The sequence below is a fragment of the Varroa destructor genome, unplaced genomic scaffold (assembly GCF_002443255.2).
Source record: "Varroa destructor unplaced genomic scaffold, Vdes_3.0 BEIS01000007.1, whole genome shotgun sequence".
Taxonomy (NCBI): domain Eukaryota; kingdom Metazoa; phylum Arthropoda; class Arachnida; order Mesostigmata; family Varroidae; genus Varroa; species Varroa destructor.
In genome coordinates this window covers 3,131,372-3,142,989 of record NW_019211460.1, presented here as the reverse complement: position 1 = coordinate 3,142,989, position 11,618 = coordinate 3,131,372, and the positions used below count along the sequence as shown (strand labels likewise).

At 38.5% G+C, this 11,618-nt stretch overlaps 1 protein-coding gene across 2 annotated transcripts; it reads left to right on the top strand.

The window, feature by feature from the left end:
• The first annotated feature begins 5,553 nt into the window (after positions 1-5,553).
• Positions 5,554-10,831, top strand: LOC111253834 (mesoderm-specific transcript protein-like). Of its 2 annotated transcripts, none has more exons than XM_022813912.2 (9): positions 5,554-5,880; positions 6,374-6,683; positions 6,850-6,929; positions 7,387-7,464; positions 8,106-8,239; positions 8,526-8,709; positions 8,943-9,031; positions 9,275-9,419; positions 9,660-10,831. In XM_022813912.2, exons 2-9 carry the CDS (start codon positions 6,515-6,517, stop codon positions 9,849-9,851), a joined length of 1,071 nt encoding a protein of 356 aa, XP_022669647.1. In that variant the 5' UTR covers positions 5,554-5,880; positions 6,374-6,514; the 3' UTR covers positions 9,852-10,831. The 2 variants fall into 2 exon arrangements, with proteins under 2 accessions (XP_022669647.1, XP_022669648.1); XM_022813913.2 differs by having other exon boundaries at positions 5,556-5,880; positions 6,386-6,683.
• Positions 10,832-11,618: the final 787 nt, after the last annotated feature.

Sequence of the window (11,618 nt, the reverse complement as noted above, 5' to 3'; positions counted from 1 at the left end):
AATATTACAGCCCTTTGGCAACCTTGTTCGAAGTCAGCATCACCATATATATACATGCATGTATGTACGTGGGGTACTTAGGCCGTTACGCGAGCCGACCCCCAACATCAAACGAAGTAGGTCCACACCCTAATTCGTACCTAGACCATTATGCGTCCTTAAATTAGCAGACAAACTCAACGGAGCTCCACTAAGCTTCTAACGCTGGTTTGATCAGTTTGTGTGTTCCTCAAATCGCTATTTTCTAAATTAATTTATGAAGTTTTCTAGATCCGGCTAGCTTTGGCAAAGTAAAGATTCGAGTGTCGAACACAACCTAAATTTTTCTCGAAATTTTTCATCAGTCTGTAAATCAGCGACGCAGTGGCGTTTTATAACGTTGTTGAACTTTAGACCTACTACTGGTTTTGCTGCTTTTAACACCTACCAGTTGATTATGCTGGGTCGGGGTTAATCAAGTCAATGTAAACATTCAGCGTACCACAGTAATCAAAAATTCGAATTTTTCCGCCAGTGATGCTGTATAGATGCGTTGCTCCCTCTACCATACCACGTTGTTTGCCAAGCCCTAGTCCAGAAACTACCGAACGGAAACGATTCACTTCATTTCACATTGACCATTGACAGTTGCAATTGCTTCCACTCCTTTGCTTCACCCTCCCCTGACCGCGCCAGCACCTGCGTAACCATCGCCACCGCCGCTATTACTATTGCTGGGAACAGTAGTAGCGCTAGCATCATTTTCATACGTCCCCTATCAACTTCACGCGTGAGCTGCTGTAATATGTTGATTACTACGCCATCAGACGGACGGAAACGTAGTGATTCGTATATGGCAACGCCCTGTTTCTTCTACGCTATTAGAAGCTCTGTTGAAATTTACCTATAGGTCGCATCTACAACGAACATAAGGTAGCCGTGATACCACACCAATAAATAGCGCCCAACATCCGAACTGAGCAGTACTTGATCTAATATAGACTAGCTTCTTTGCTGAACAAGCCAATACATCGGATGCGTCGTTGCAACAGGTTTTAGCCCCAGTTTCGACCCGCTTTTCTGTGGTAGGAATATAGGGAGTAGTGGACGCAACAGAGTACTGCTATGCTATGCGTTCCTCTTTCCCTCACAGGGGAGGAATCGCTCCACCGTATCCCCCGCACCCCTGTCATTTTGGCTGTAAAGCGTCCCCGAAAAACGAATCCCGAAGCAGGTCGGGAGCCTGCCTTTTCTTTTCCCCTGTGAAAGAAGAAGTATTCGACCTCCTTCTCTCTGGACACAATATGTAGTGGTGGGGGTGGTGATGGCTATCTGTTTTGATCAGGTTTGCCATAGGAACTTGTTACCTTATGTGTGTATGAGTGCTCGGGGATTAAGGCATGTGGTAAAATTATGAGCACTGGATGAACCAGATAGAACAGCGTAACTGTACGCAGGAAAGTTTTGCCATGTGAGAATATACCGTAGAAGGAGGTCCCTCGCCGAAAAAACATACAGGAATCGTTGGTTGACGCTCTGCCAAAGTGTACAGCTCGCGTGAAATAAAGATGTTGTTCTTAAATATGCAAAGCCTTCTTTGCGGTGAGTGCAATCGGGAACTAGGAGGAGCACTGGGAAAAAGAGCTTCATCTGAAACTGGCCTCGGAGTAATTTTGAGGGAAAAGGGCACATTTTAGAAACGTTTTAATGAACACGCGCACGAAGTACAATTGTAACCCAATTCTATGATCGGTTATAAGCGATAACAGGCCCTTGGTGCACGCAAGTAGAAACTTCGCTTAGTTGTGTACGACTGATATCGGACTCCGACAGGTGCACTCTAACACCCGGCAGAGAGCTGGCTGCTTTACATGGTGTTTCCACACTTTCTCTCAGCGAAACTGGTTCACTGGAGTTGACTGTTGCTCGGTGTAGTAGCGCCTTCCTCTTTTGTGGGATTTGCAGCGATAGGCAACCTCTTTACAATCATTCTCTTGAAAAAGACAAGCAACTTACTAAATTTGGCCCAATTCAGCACTCTACGCCCGAAAGAAAGTTCAAACAGGGCACCGATGACCTAAGGGCTCAGATAAAACCTGCGATACTATATGACATATTCCGCATTCAATTGTATCTGACTATGTATATGTTTCCGATCAAAAATGTATGATATGCTCTGATGGCGTTTTCTAATCCTCATTTCCTTATTAATTAAGTTGATCCTACTCTTGATGTTGCCATTATTGGATACCAGATTTAAAATTATTTTCTGCGATAGTGTTGTTTCCTGTTTAAATCGACCAGCTATAGTATCATTGTGAAGTATAATATTTGATTTTAATTAGCTTGACTTGCAATGCGCTAGCCAATTCTAGCTTTGATAAGAGACGTTGTGTGCAAGATAGCGGAACTTACTTATTCAATTTAACTCTCTTGACATAATATATACAATATATTTAATGGGCAGATTATTTTATATATATATATATATATATATAGGAAGATATAGAAAACATCAACCGTGGCGTTGCGTACAGAGTTCAGAAAGACAAAACAAAAGACCACTAAAAAGCGGATTAGTTAGATATACTGATAACGCAGAAAAAACGGTTTGAGCACCTTGGCACGGCCGCATGTTAGCAAATGTCTCAAGTAAATACTGAATATAAATTTTATAATGTAAAAAGCAATCGATCGAAAAGAGCAATGCGACTAGAACAGACCGACACAATGCCAATAGGTAAGCAAGTGACTCATGCGTTTAACATGTTCATCATGAACGTGCAGCTATTGTTAGCACAAATTTTAGCGTTAACGAATCGTTTCTACGACATATCGTTACCATGCTGTTTAATAGGTCTGTTCGAAAGAACCACAGATAGGTCCAGCAGGATCTGTCTGAAATCATAGCTTATATACCTACCATAAAAATGTATCGCATTAAAGTTTGAAGAGGGCACCGAAAGCAAGTACAGGTCAACTACAGCGACACGCCGACAAAAGATCATTTTGAATGTTACAAAGCCGGCGACGCAGGCCGGGATACTTGTGCCATGTGTGGCAAGGATTCTATCACCGAAAGGACTTTTCGAAGGGGTTCTTTAAATATTCAGGTGGGATCTTGTATCTGGAGACTATACTTCGACCACAATAGGCTATCCGAAGTCGACGAGGGTTCCGGTTGGTGAAATAAAAATAAATACCAGACTAATGTAAGGCACCTTAAATATATAAAATTTCTTTAGAACTAGAAGCCTGAATGTGCCATAGACTGGGTGAAGTGCACAAGACGACATTTCCTTCCATTGGCCCTCAACATCGCGTCCGGTATCGAACATGGCGCAGCCACAATGGTAAAATTCTACGCGGAATTGCTACGGACAATAAGACGTGATCGTTCCACATCGCCAGGAAACAAGACAAACTAATAGCTTCAGAAGATATGCCTAAGCCCGAAACTGAGCAATTTTTCAAAAAAGTCGTGATTCGCGCCTGATGATACTAGAAGGGTCTGATACATCGGCAAATACTCGGGCAGACAAGATGTTCAACAAGCATTTGTGTGGGACCCAGTTGCATCGATAAAAAAAAAACCAATAAACAGAACAAAAAAATATTTCGTGTTCATAACGACGCTGAAAAAATATATAGATTAGTTGAGAGCTGATAGTGATAGCCAAATTATTCTGTGCGCATACACAAGACAGCTTTAGCCAATTTAGAGTGAACGAAGATAAGTGCGTCTAGAAAAATTAACCTTAAGCTTCGAACAATAATTTTTTTGCTATTATTTAATAGAAAAGCGTGACATTTTTTTGTTTACTTTCTAGGTGTACACAAAAAGCCGTGATTATTAAAACTGAATACCCTCACCTCTAAAACGTGTGATGTACTACTCAGTCTGAAAATTGTAGAAAACGACCTGCCTAATTTCCGTTTCGGCTTGCAAACGAAAAGTCATAGAAGGAGTTGGTGTAAATTGTATTCAGTGAACGATATTGGTAGCTAATGTCTAGGGACTACATTAACAACTGGCCCCGAAGGAAAAAGGACCCAAGTCAAAGTTATCCTTATTACACTAAGGAAGGCAGATTACTCATATTTTTACACTATTTTGGCAGTTAGTAAGAAAATAGCACTTCTGCGTCTATAGAAATAATATTGTTTAGGAATGTCTATTGCAGACAACCTTCCATAATAACATATCTAGCCTTTCAGTTCAAGCCAGTTCTGACGCCGTTATTTCGACTATCTCAGCTGTTAACAAAATGTGGTGTAATATCAAATCGATGAAGTCTGTTAAACGCGTTACGGTACGTTTTAGAATTCAGTCCAAGCTAAAGGAATATACTAAATCTATCTACGCCGCATTTAAAGAGGACTTCACCGACAAACCCGTTCGGTACTCGTTCAATAGAATCAACTTGTTTATCATATAAAGTCAACAAACTTCGGAATAATATAGAAATTTAGGAAGAATAAGACTCTTGCAGAAAGGAATATAAAGCGCGTGGTCTTTAGTTAGAAGGCATCTCGAAATAAACGAACGGTAGTTGACGCTGGCCTAATTAGCCGGCTAATGTGAAGATCGAACTCAACCTTAGCGTAATTGTAACTCCTAGAGCTTTTACTAACATCATAATAAAAATGGTAACAGCAACTAAAGTGTATCATGTATTAATTATTTTTTGGTAGGAAATAAGCGTAGACTTTTGGACGTAATTATGCCGCTGGCGTCGCACTACGCGGACATCGACTAGCGCAATGAGATAGTGGGGTAGGCCTATTTATTGACCAGAAAGTGCTTAGTGTTGCATCACCTGATCACCAGTGAAAGGCAAGCACCGTGATCAGAAAACAGAGACACTTAGTACGTTAGAGTGTCTCTATCAGATTTTCTTTTACAAACTTTATCGGTAAGGACCAAATGTTAATAAGGTTCACAGAGTAACGATGTCTAGTGTTACTCCGTTGAAAGCTCTTGAAAAGGTAAGCTTTTGACAAATAAGGGGGTTCCACGTGAAGATAGAGTACTACCGATTTAAAAGTTATTATCCAAAACTAACACAATTTTATAGTAAGCGTCGACAATTAATTTGCTTTTAAGTCTATCGAAAATGAGCCCTTGTGTAGACTGTTCCGAGTAACTTGTCCTAATGTTGTTCTCAGGGCGTTCCCAAGATTGACTGATACTGACTTCAAAGTGGACTGACTTAGCTTATTTATCCAAAAGGAATAAAATACCTTCTGGTTAAGAACCAATTATAGCACCTTTCTATAATACATACGAATATACCGCAACAGTTATGAATAAAATCAGCAAAGCCGGCACGGCATTAAGCTTGTTTTCAATGAATTTGTCCACAGATTCCTATAGATTTTTTTTATCAGCTGCAATGTTTAGGTCTGATTTTTTATATCCTAAGGTGGAATCCACTTATGCAAAAAAAAACTCTTGGTATTTGAATGCGTGTATGTTTCTATACGCACCGGTGCCCGAATATTTAATCGCCTCTTCATATTCTGCTATCTATGCCTCATGCAGACATGACATTAGCAACCCCTGTAACGCGCCAGTGAAATTCGAACTACCTTTTTCTCAAAAGAAGAGACAGTCCACATGAAACCTTCAAAATTTAGGTGAGATCCGGTCGGATTTCACTCGTCATCAGGATATAGAGAGGGAGGAAAACGTCTGTTTATTTTGAGAAAGAAGGTCCGAACAGGTTGGTTCAAACCATCCCTTAAGAGCTACAAACAACGGCAAAGCAACAATAACAACAGAATATTGCAACAGGTATTTGACATGTTAAGCACTTGGAAGAAAACGTAACGAAGAACTTACTGAAAAACAATGATAAGTTACACTTATCAAATTTTGTGGAAATTCACCTGAAAACGGTAAGACAAATCAAAGCCTTTTGCAACTTAAAGACTAATCCTTAATATATAACCTACTACTTTCTGTAGATACTTCAATTGGAGGTATAATTATGGCTTAAGGGCTTGTGTTTATATGCATCAGCTAAAATTTATTGACGAAATTTATCAGTTAAAGTTTATTGACGAAGAAATATGTTAAGTAAGGTGAAGTGCGGACTTTTTCACGCCATTTATATCATAGCTTGTACTCCAATTTTCTTAGCTCTATTGAGGAAGAACTTAACGCTACTTAATTAATCCTTTTGCAATACTAAGCATCTTTGAACCAAAATATATTATATTCCATAAGACAATCTAGTACTAAGTATATACTATGACCTTTTCACACACGTTAAATTATATAGGTTCATATGGTAATCTGGGCCATTATTAAATGTAACGAGCTTGCAAATGAAAAATATATGAATATTAAGTAACTAAAAGTTGCCATTAAATCTTCTTTAATGTTTAGCTTTTATTACAGTCCGGAGTGTCACGCTGTCCTCTTCTAAAGCATTCTACATCTCAATGGAAGTGAAGTTCATCTTCAGAGCGGGAAACTAAAATCAACAACTGGATAGCAAATATTGGCAACAAATATTAAGATAAAAATATGTTTCCTAGCGGTAATCTGTTAAGCGGCTCTATAGCGGTCTTAGCCATCGCGTTCGCAATATTCCAGGCTCAACCCGCGCCTCCCCAGTCACCACTGCTATACCAATGGGAGACTATTGATGGGAAAATAACTCGATTTGACAACAAATATAACATCTTCTATAAAGGTTACAAAGATGATTCATTTTACTAGATCACAAAATAGGTAGGCTCTATGGCACTTTGGATCAGAAAGAAATTGCTGCGTGCCACCAAACAGTTTGTCTGCCGTTATTTTCGAATGTCGTTAAGAGGGGCCAAATTTCGCATAGACATTGTTTTTTTTTTTTTCAGATATAAGTGGGCAAGTGAACAACAGTGAAATTCTCCTTGTTCTGCATGGATTTCCGACTTCTAGTTTCGACTTCTATCTCGTAAGCTTTTGAACCTTTTGGAGCGTCATACTGAAAAATAGATAGAAAATCATATTTCGAAGTGCTAGTTAGTTCGCATAAACATTTAGAGCACATAGATTATGGAATCTTCTATACCCATCTTCAATACCAGGTTTCGACCTTTTCCCGAATATATTAAATTTAGCAAACAAGCAAGGCATGCAAAATTGGGCCGCACTTCGCGTGCTGTCGTCAATATTGGGGGGGGGGAGGGGGGGGGGTGACATAAAAAGCCCCTTCCAACGTTTACTGAAGATTTATTTTTTTTCTTTATATACATTTAATTATTAAAAATAGTTTATATATGTTAGCATGATATAAAAGAAAGCCTGATCAAAAGATCATGAATTTGGTAGACTCGATCGGCACATCAATTTCCCATTGTAAAGCGTGACCGTTTGTGTTTTTATCTGACCCTATTTATCGTTCGTTTTAGATGATTAATGGTCTGAGAAAGACGTTTCAGCGTGTTATTCTTATCGACTTCCTCGGATTTGGCTACAGTGATAAACCGGTAATACTGTAATTGTATTAATAAGATATAGCTAATGGCGTTTTTCATTTTCTTCTTCAAGTCGCTTTAATGCATTGGAATACGAACCACGATATTTGACTTAGTTTAGTATATAAATAAGCGAATATATCAATACAAAGCTGGTGAAACAATTTTTTCTTTCTTCAAGTTGCATAATAGGACTTAAACAAAAACTAGCTTGCCCACTTTTTGGATCATGAAAGTATCTATATATTATACATGTTTTAAAGTAACCTGGACTTGATGTTACGTTATAATGATATGGATTTCTGTCGGAACTAAGTCACGAAATAAAGAAAAAAATACATCTTCCTTATAAACCGATGAAACATGTTCTAAAAACAGACGATAGACCTAATCTCATTGAATTACACATGTAATCAAAGCAAAAAAAAAGCGCCTCGTACAACAATGATAATTTAATAGGTTTAGATAGAGTATTTATCCAGAAAATTCGAGATACTTTCTTAGCAAACGGTTGAGAACTTCCGTGATATGTTACGCGTATGATATCACGTCACGACGTAAACGAATAGTTGCCACCAGTTAGCATTACATATTTAGCCGCGTTACTTAAAATTCCTAAAAAATCTAATTCTATGAAAATGTTGTTATTTCAGCGAGATCACGCATACTCAATTTCAGAGCAGACAGACATTGCTGAGCATGTCCTCTCGGTGCTGGGCATACATGAATTCCATATTCTTGCCCATGATTATGGTGACACGGTCGCTCAGGAGTTTCTCGCCAGAGAGTACGTTCCAAATTCTGGCCAATACACCGATTATCAAGACGATGTTCCTTCTCCAAAGAGAATTAAAAGCGGATTTAGTAGTTTAGTGATATTAGTTTAATTTCTAACTAGACTGATTTAACTTACTCCATATCGAATAGGTACAGCAAGCTGCTTCAAACTTGATGCGTCACTTCTGCTTGGTAGTATTGGGCGACTGCTGAATCGATTTTACCCGACGCTGCACACCTATTTAATTTATAATGACTTTCGCTCTGTTATACTCTTGCATTGACATTTTGTTCAGACTGGAGAGTAGGTCCTCACGGCCCCGTAGCTATAGTGTAAAGTCGGCAGCTCTTCTAAATGGAGGCCTTTTTCCATCAACTCACCGGCCTACCTGGACACAGAGCCTCCTCAGAGCGCCTTTATTTGCTCCTGTGATAGCCAGATTTGCTAATCGATGGTTGTTCGGAAACTCTCTTAATCAGGTCTGTATACTGTATTTATTTTACCTGTTGTCACGGTGGCATAGCTCTTACGTTCAACAACAAACGAAACATTGTCTTAATATATTTCTCTATACCTGGCGAAACCTACATTTTTAATTTCTATCCACTCCTCTTTCGGCTGAAATAAGTTCAACAAAGGAGTAAAAATGTATTGATATAATTTTTTAATATTAATCAAAAAGCTCATCTTAATGCGGACGAATTTATTTTAGGTGTTTGGGCAAAATCAACTAACTTCGGACGACATTAAACAGCTGTGGTATCTTGTTCGCTACAACAACGGCTACAGAGCCTGGCCCAGGTATGCATTCATTGTATAAGAAAATTCTATTTACTAGCGATAAATTAGCTCAAAAGCGACAGATAGAACTTCCGTTGAATCTAGCTACACCTAATTCCGCCCAAAACTAATTGGCGTATATAGTAGCTTGACTTGTGTTATTGGAGATCGAATACAGTGCCTCATAGTTAGCGGCAGATATTTAATTTGATCTTATGTAAGCCAGTCTTAACGAATAAAAATATTAATAAGGGTTATTTTTAGGCTTCTTTCATATATTGATGAGCGGCAAACTTCAGAAACGCGCTGGACAAATGCTCTCCAGCGTGCTAAAATACCACTGTGTGTTTTCTACGGTCCTGCGGATCCTGTAAATCCACCACCGTATTTCGCAGAGCATTATAACAAGGTCGTATTATTGCAGGAACTGTTTGCTTTCGTTTATTTTTTTCTACTGCGCAGCCTCTCCTATTTATTCTGATATAATCAAAGGCGAGGAAGTTATTTTGCATTATATGTTGTTGATCATGGCTTGGAGCCCCATAGAGTACGTCTGATTCCTGTGTTGAAATCGCATAACTAGCCTTTTATTACTTTCATTTAAATCTAACTATTTTTACTATGTTTATGCTTTATCGAGGTCATGCAGGTTATCCCTCGGCCGTGCATTGAGACTTTCCCCGACGATATTGGACATTACCCGCAGTTGGAAGATCCTGAAGCTTTGATGCAGAAATACGTACGATTCTTGAAAACGCGGGTAAAAATTCACGTAGATGAGACACAAGTGAAAGTGATTATTCCAGAAAAGCTAGCAGCGCCACATCCCATCACAGAATAATGATGAACCTGATTTAATAAGCGTCAACACATCTCATAGGCACTTTGGCCGGTATGAAATGGATACCCGAACTTTACCCGTTATCCACGGCTTCAGATGAATCAAAAGTGTCGCAAACTTCCAATGCAAATGGTTTTAGAGATGAGTTGGCGGAGTATAATAACTGAAGCCGACAGGTACAAAATGAAAAATAATATTACAGGCCGAGCGTTGTGTAGTACAGAACCACTCACCCTAAAAGAATTTCGTACCTTTAATACTGTCTTATGTCCAACGCTAGAGTATTAATGAAGACGTACGTTACACATCGTAAGTACATAAGATTTTTGCTATTTGGAAAACCCATAGTGTGTGCTGTACGACACAAATTACTAAACGACACTGAGGTACTTTACCGTATCTTGAATATTTAACCTTAAATAAGCGTGGCAGAAGTGATTTTGGCCAAGCAAACTGTGGCCAAATAATTAAATACCTTTAATACACGAATACTGCCGAAGCAGTATCTTACTACTCGTTTGGGTGATATATAAGTATTGACAAAGAAGGTCGCATCTCTCCGACTCACGATCCATTTCGACGATCGTACCGTGCATAATACGTTGGTTTAGTACTATCGAATGCGCACACGTTTGTTGACGAAATGTAAAATCCAGTTGCATTTTCTACGGTTACGAACTTCTGTTAATGGTAAATCACAGCCACCAGAATAACTAGATAGAGACCAAAAATGATTCATCTAAGTTAACTGAAATTTTCCTAAGTTAAATATATGACCGCCAATGTATATACGGTCAAGATAATTTTGACATTTTTCACACTGTACACCGACGTCTTACCTTCTTTTGTTTATCATATTATAAAATACGTCTCGGTATCAGGCCGATACCAACGACCAATGCAGAATTTTAATAGATAAATGTATACTATGGTAGCTAATAAATCCGTACAAATATATAATTTTTGTAAACCGCCATTAATCCTGAACATGTCATTCGCATACATTTAGTAAATACAGTACTATTGTTAACAGGTTTATATAAACGTTGATATTTATGATATGTATTTGATTCTAACAGACACCTATTTGATAAGTTGGAGGGTAAAATCAGTTTTAATTGTTGTGGGTTTGCTGAGAGTTATTTTACTTATCAGACATTATTAATTTATGTTTCTTATAACATAGCAACAACATTGCTCATGTTAAGGTGTCTATAAACACTGAACTGTACCCTATTGTTCGATGTATCTAGACATCTTAGCAGTAATAGCTTTTTTGAAAAATCCGTTAAGTAACGAAAGATAAGGCTTTCGTTACATTCGATTAGTTACAGATATTAAACAGAACATGTCGTTTGTCAAATTAACTGCCTGCTTAATACCAGGCTAACATGAATACCGGAAAATTCGTGTGAAGGAAAAAGTTCTTTACTGTGAGTGAACACTGCAACAGCCCAGAATATTTCTGGCAGTGTAGCTTAAATAAATAATAGCTTTAATTATCTCCGCCATTGTAGGTTCTCCCTTCTTATGTGTTGAATTGAAAAAAGTCTTTAGGCGCCATAAAGCGAGGTGCCACCATACTGTTCCATAAAAACAGTAAACACTAGATGTTTACCTACAGTTTCCACTGTTAGAGCCACTGAATCATTTTTCACTAACATCTATATTCTGAGACTGAGATACAAGTTCATTTTGTATTAGAATCCCTCTTGCCTTTGAGAACGGTAACATCGAGGCGGACGTTTGGAGGATGTGGCACGTTTT

Excerpts from the sequence above, each read along its gene's own strand:
- LOC111253834 (XM_022813912.2), top strand. The coding sequence starts at position 6,515 with ATGTTTCCTAGCGGTAATCTGTTAAGCGGCTCTATAGCGGTCTTAGCC. Across the intron at positions 6,930-7,386 it reads CTAGTTTCGACTTCTATCTC|ATGATTAATGGTCTGAGAAA; the intron begins GTAAGCTTTTGA and ends CGTTCGTTTTAG. Across the intron at positions 9,420-9,659 it reads TCGCAGAGCATTATAACAAG|GTTATCCCTCGGCCGTGCAT; the intron begins GTCGTATTATTG and ends GAGGTCATGCAG.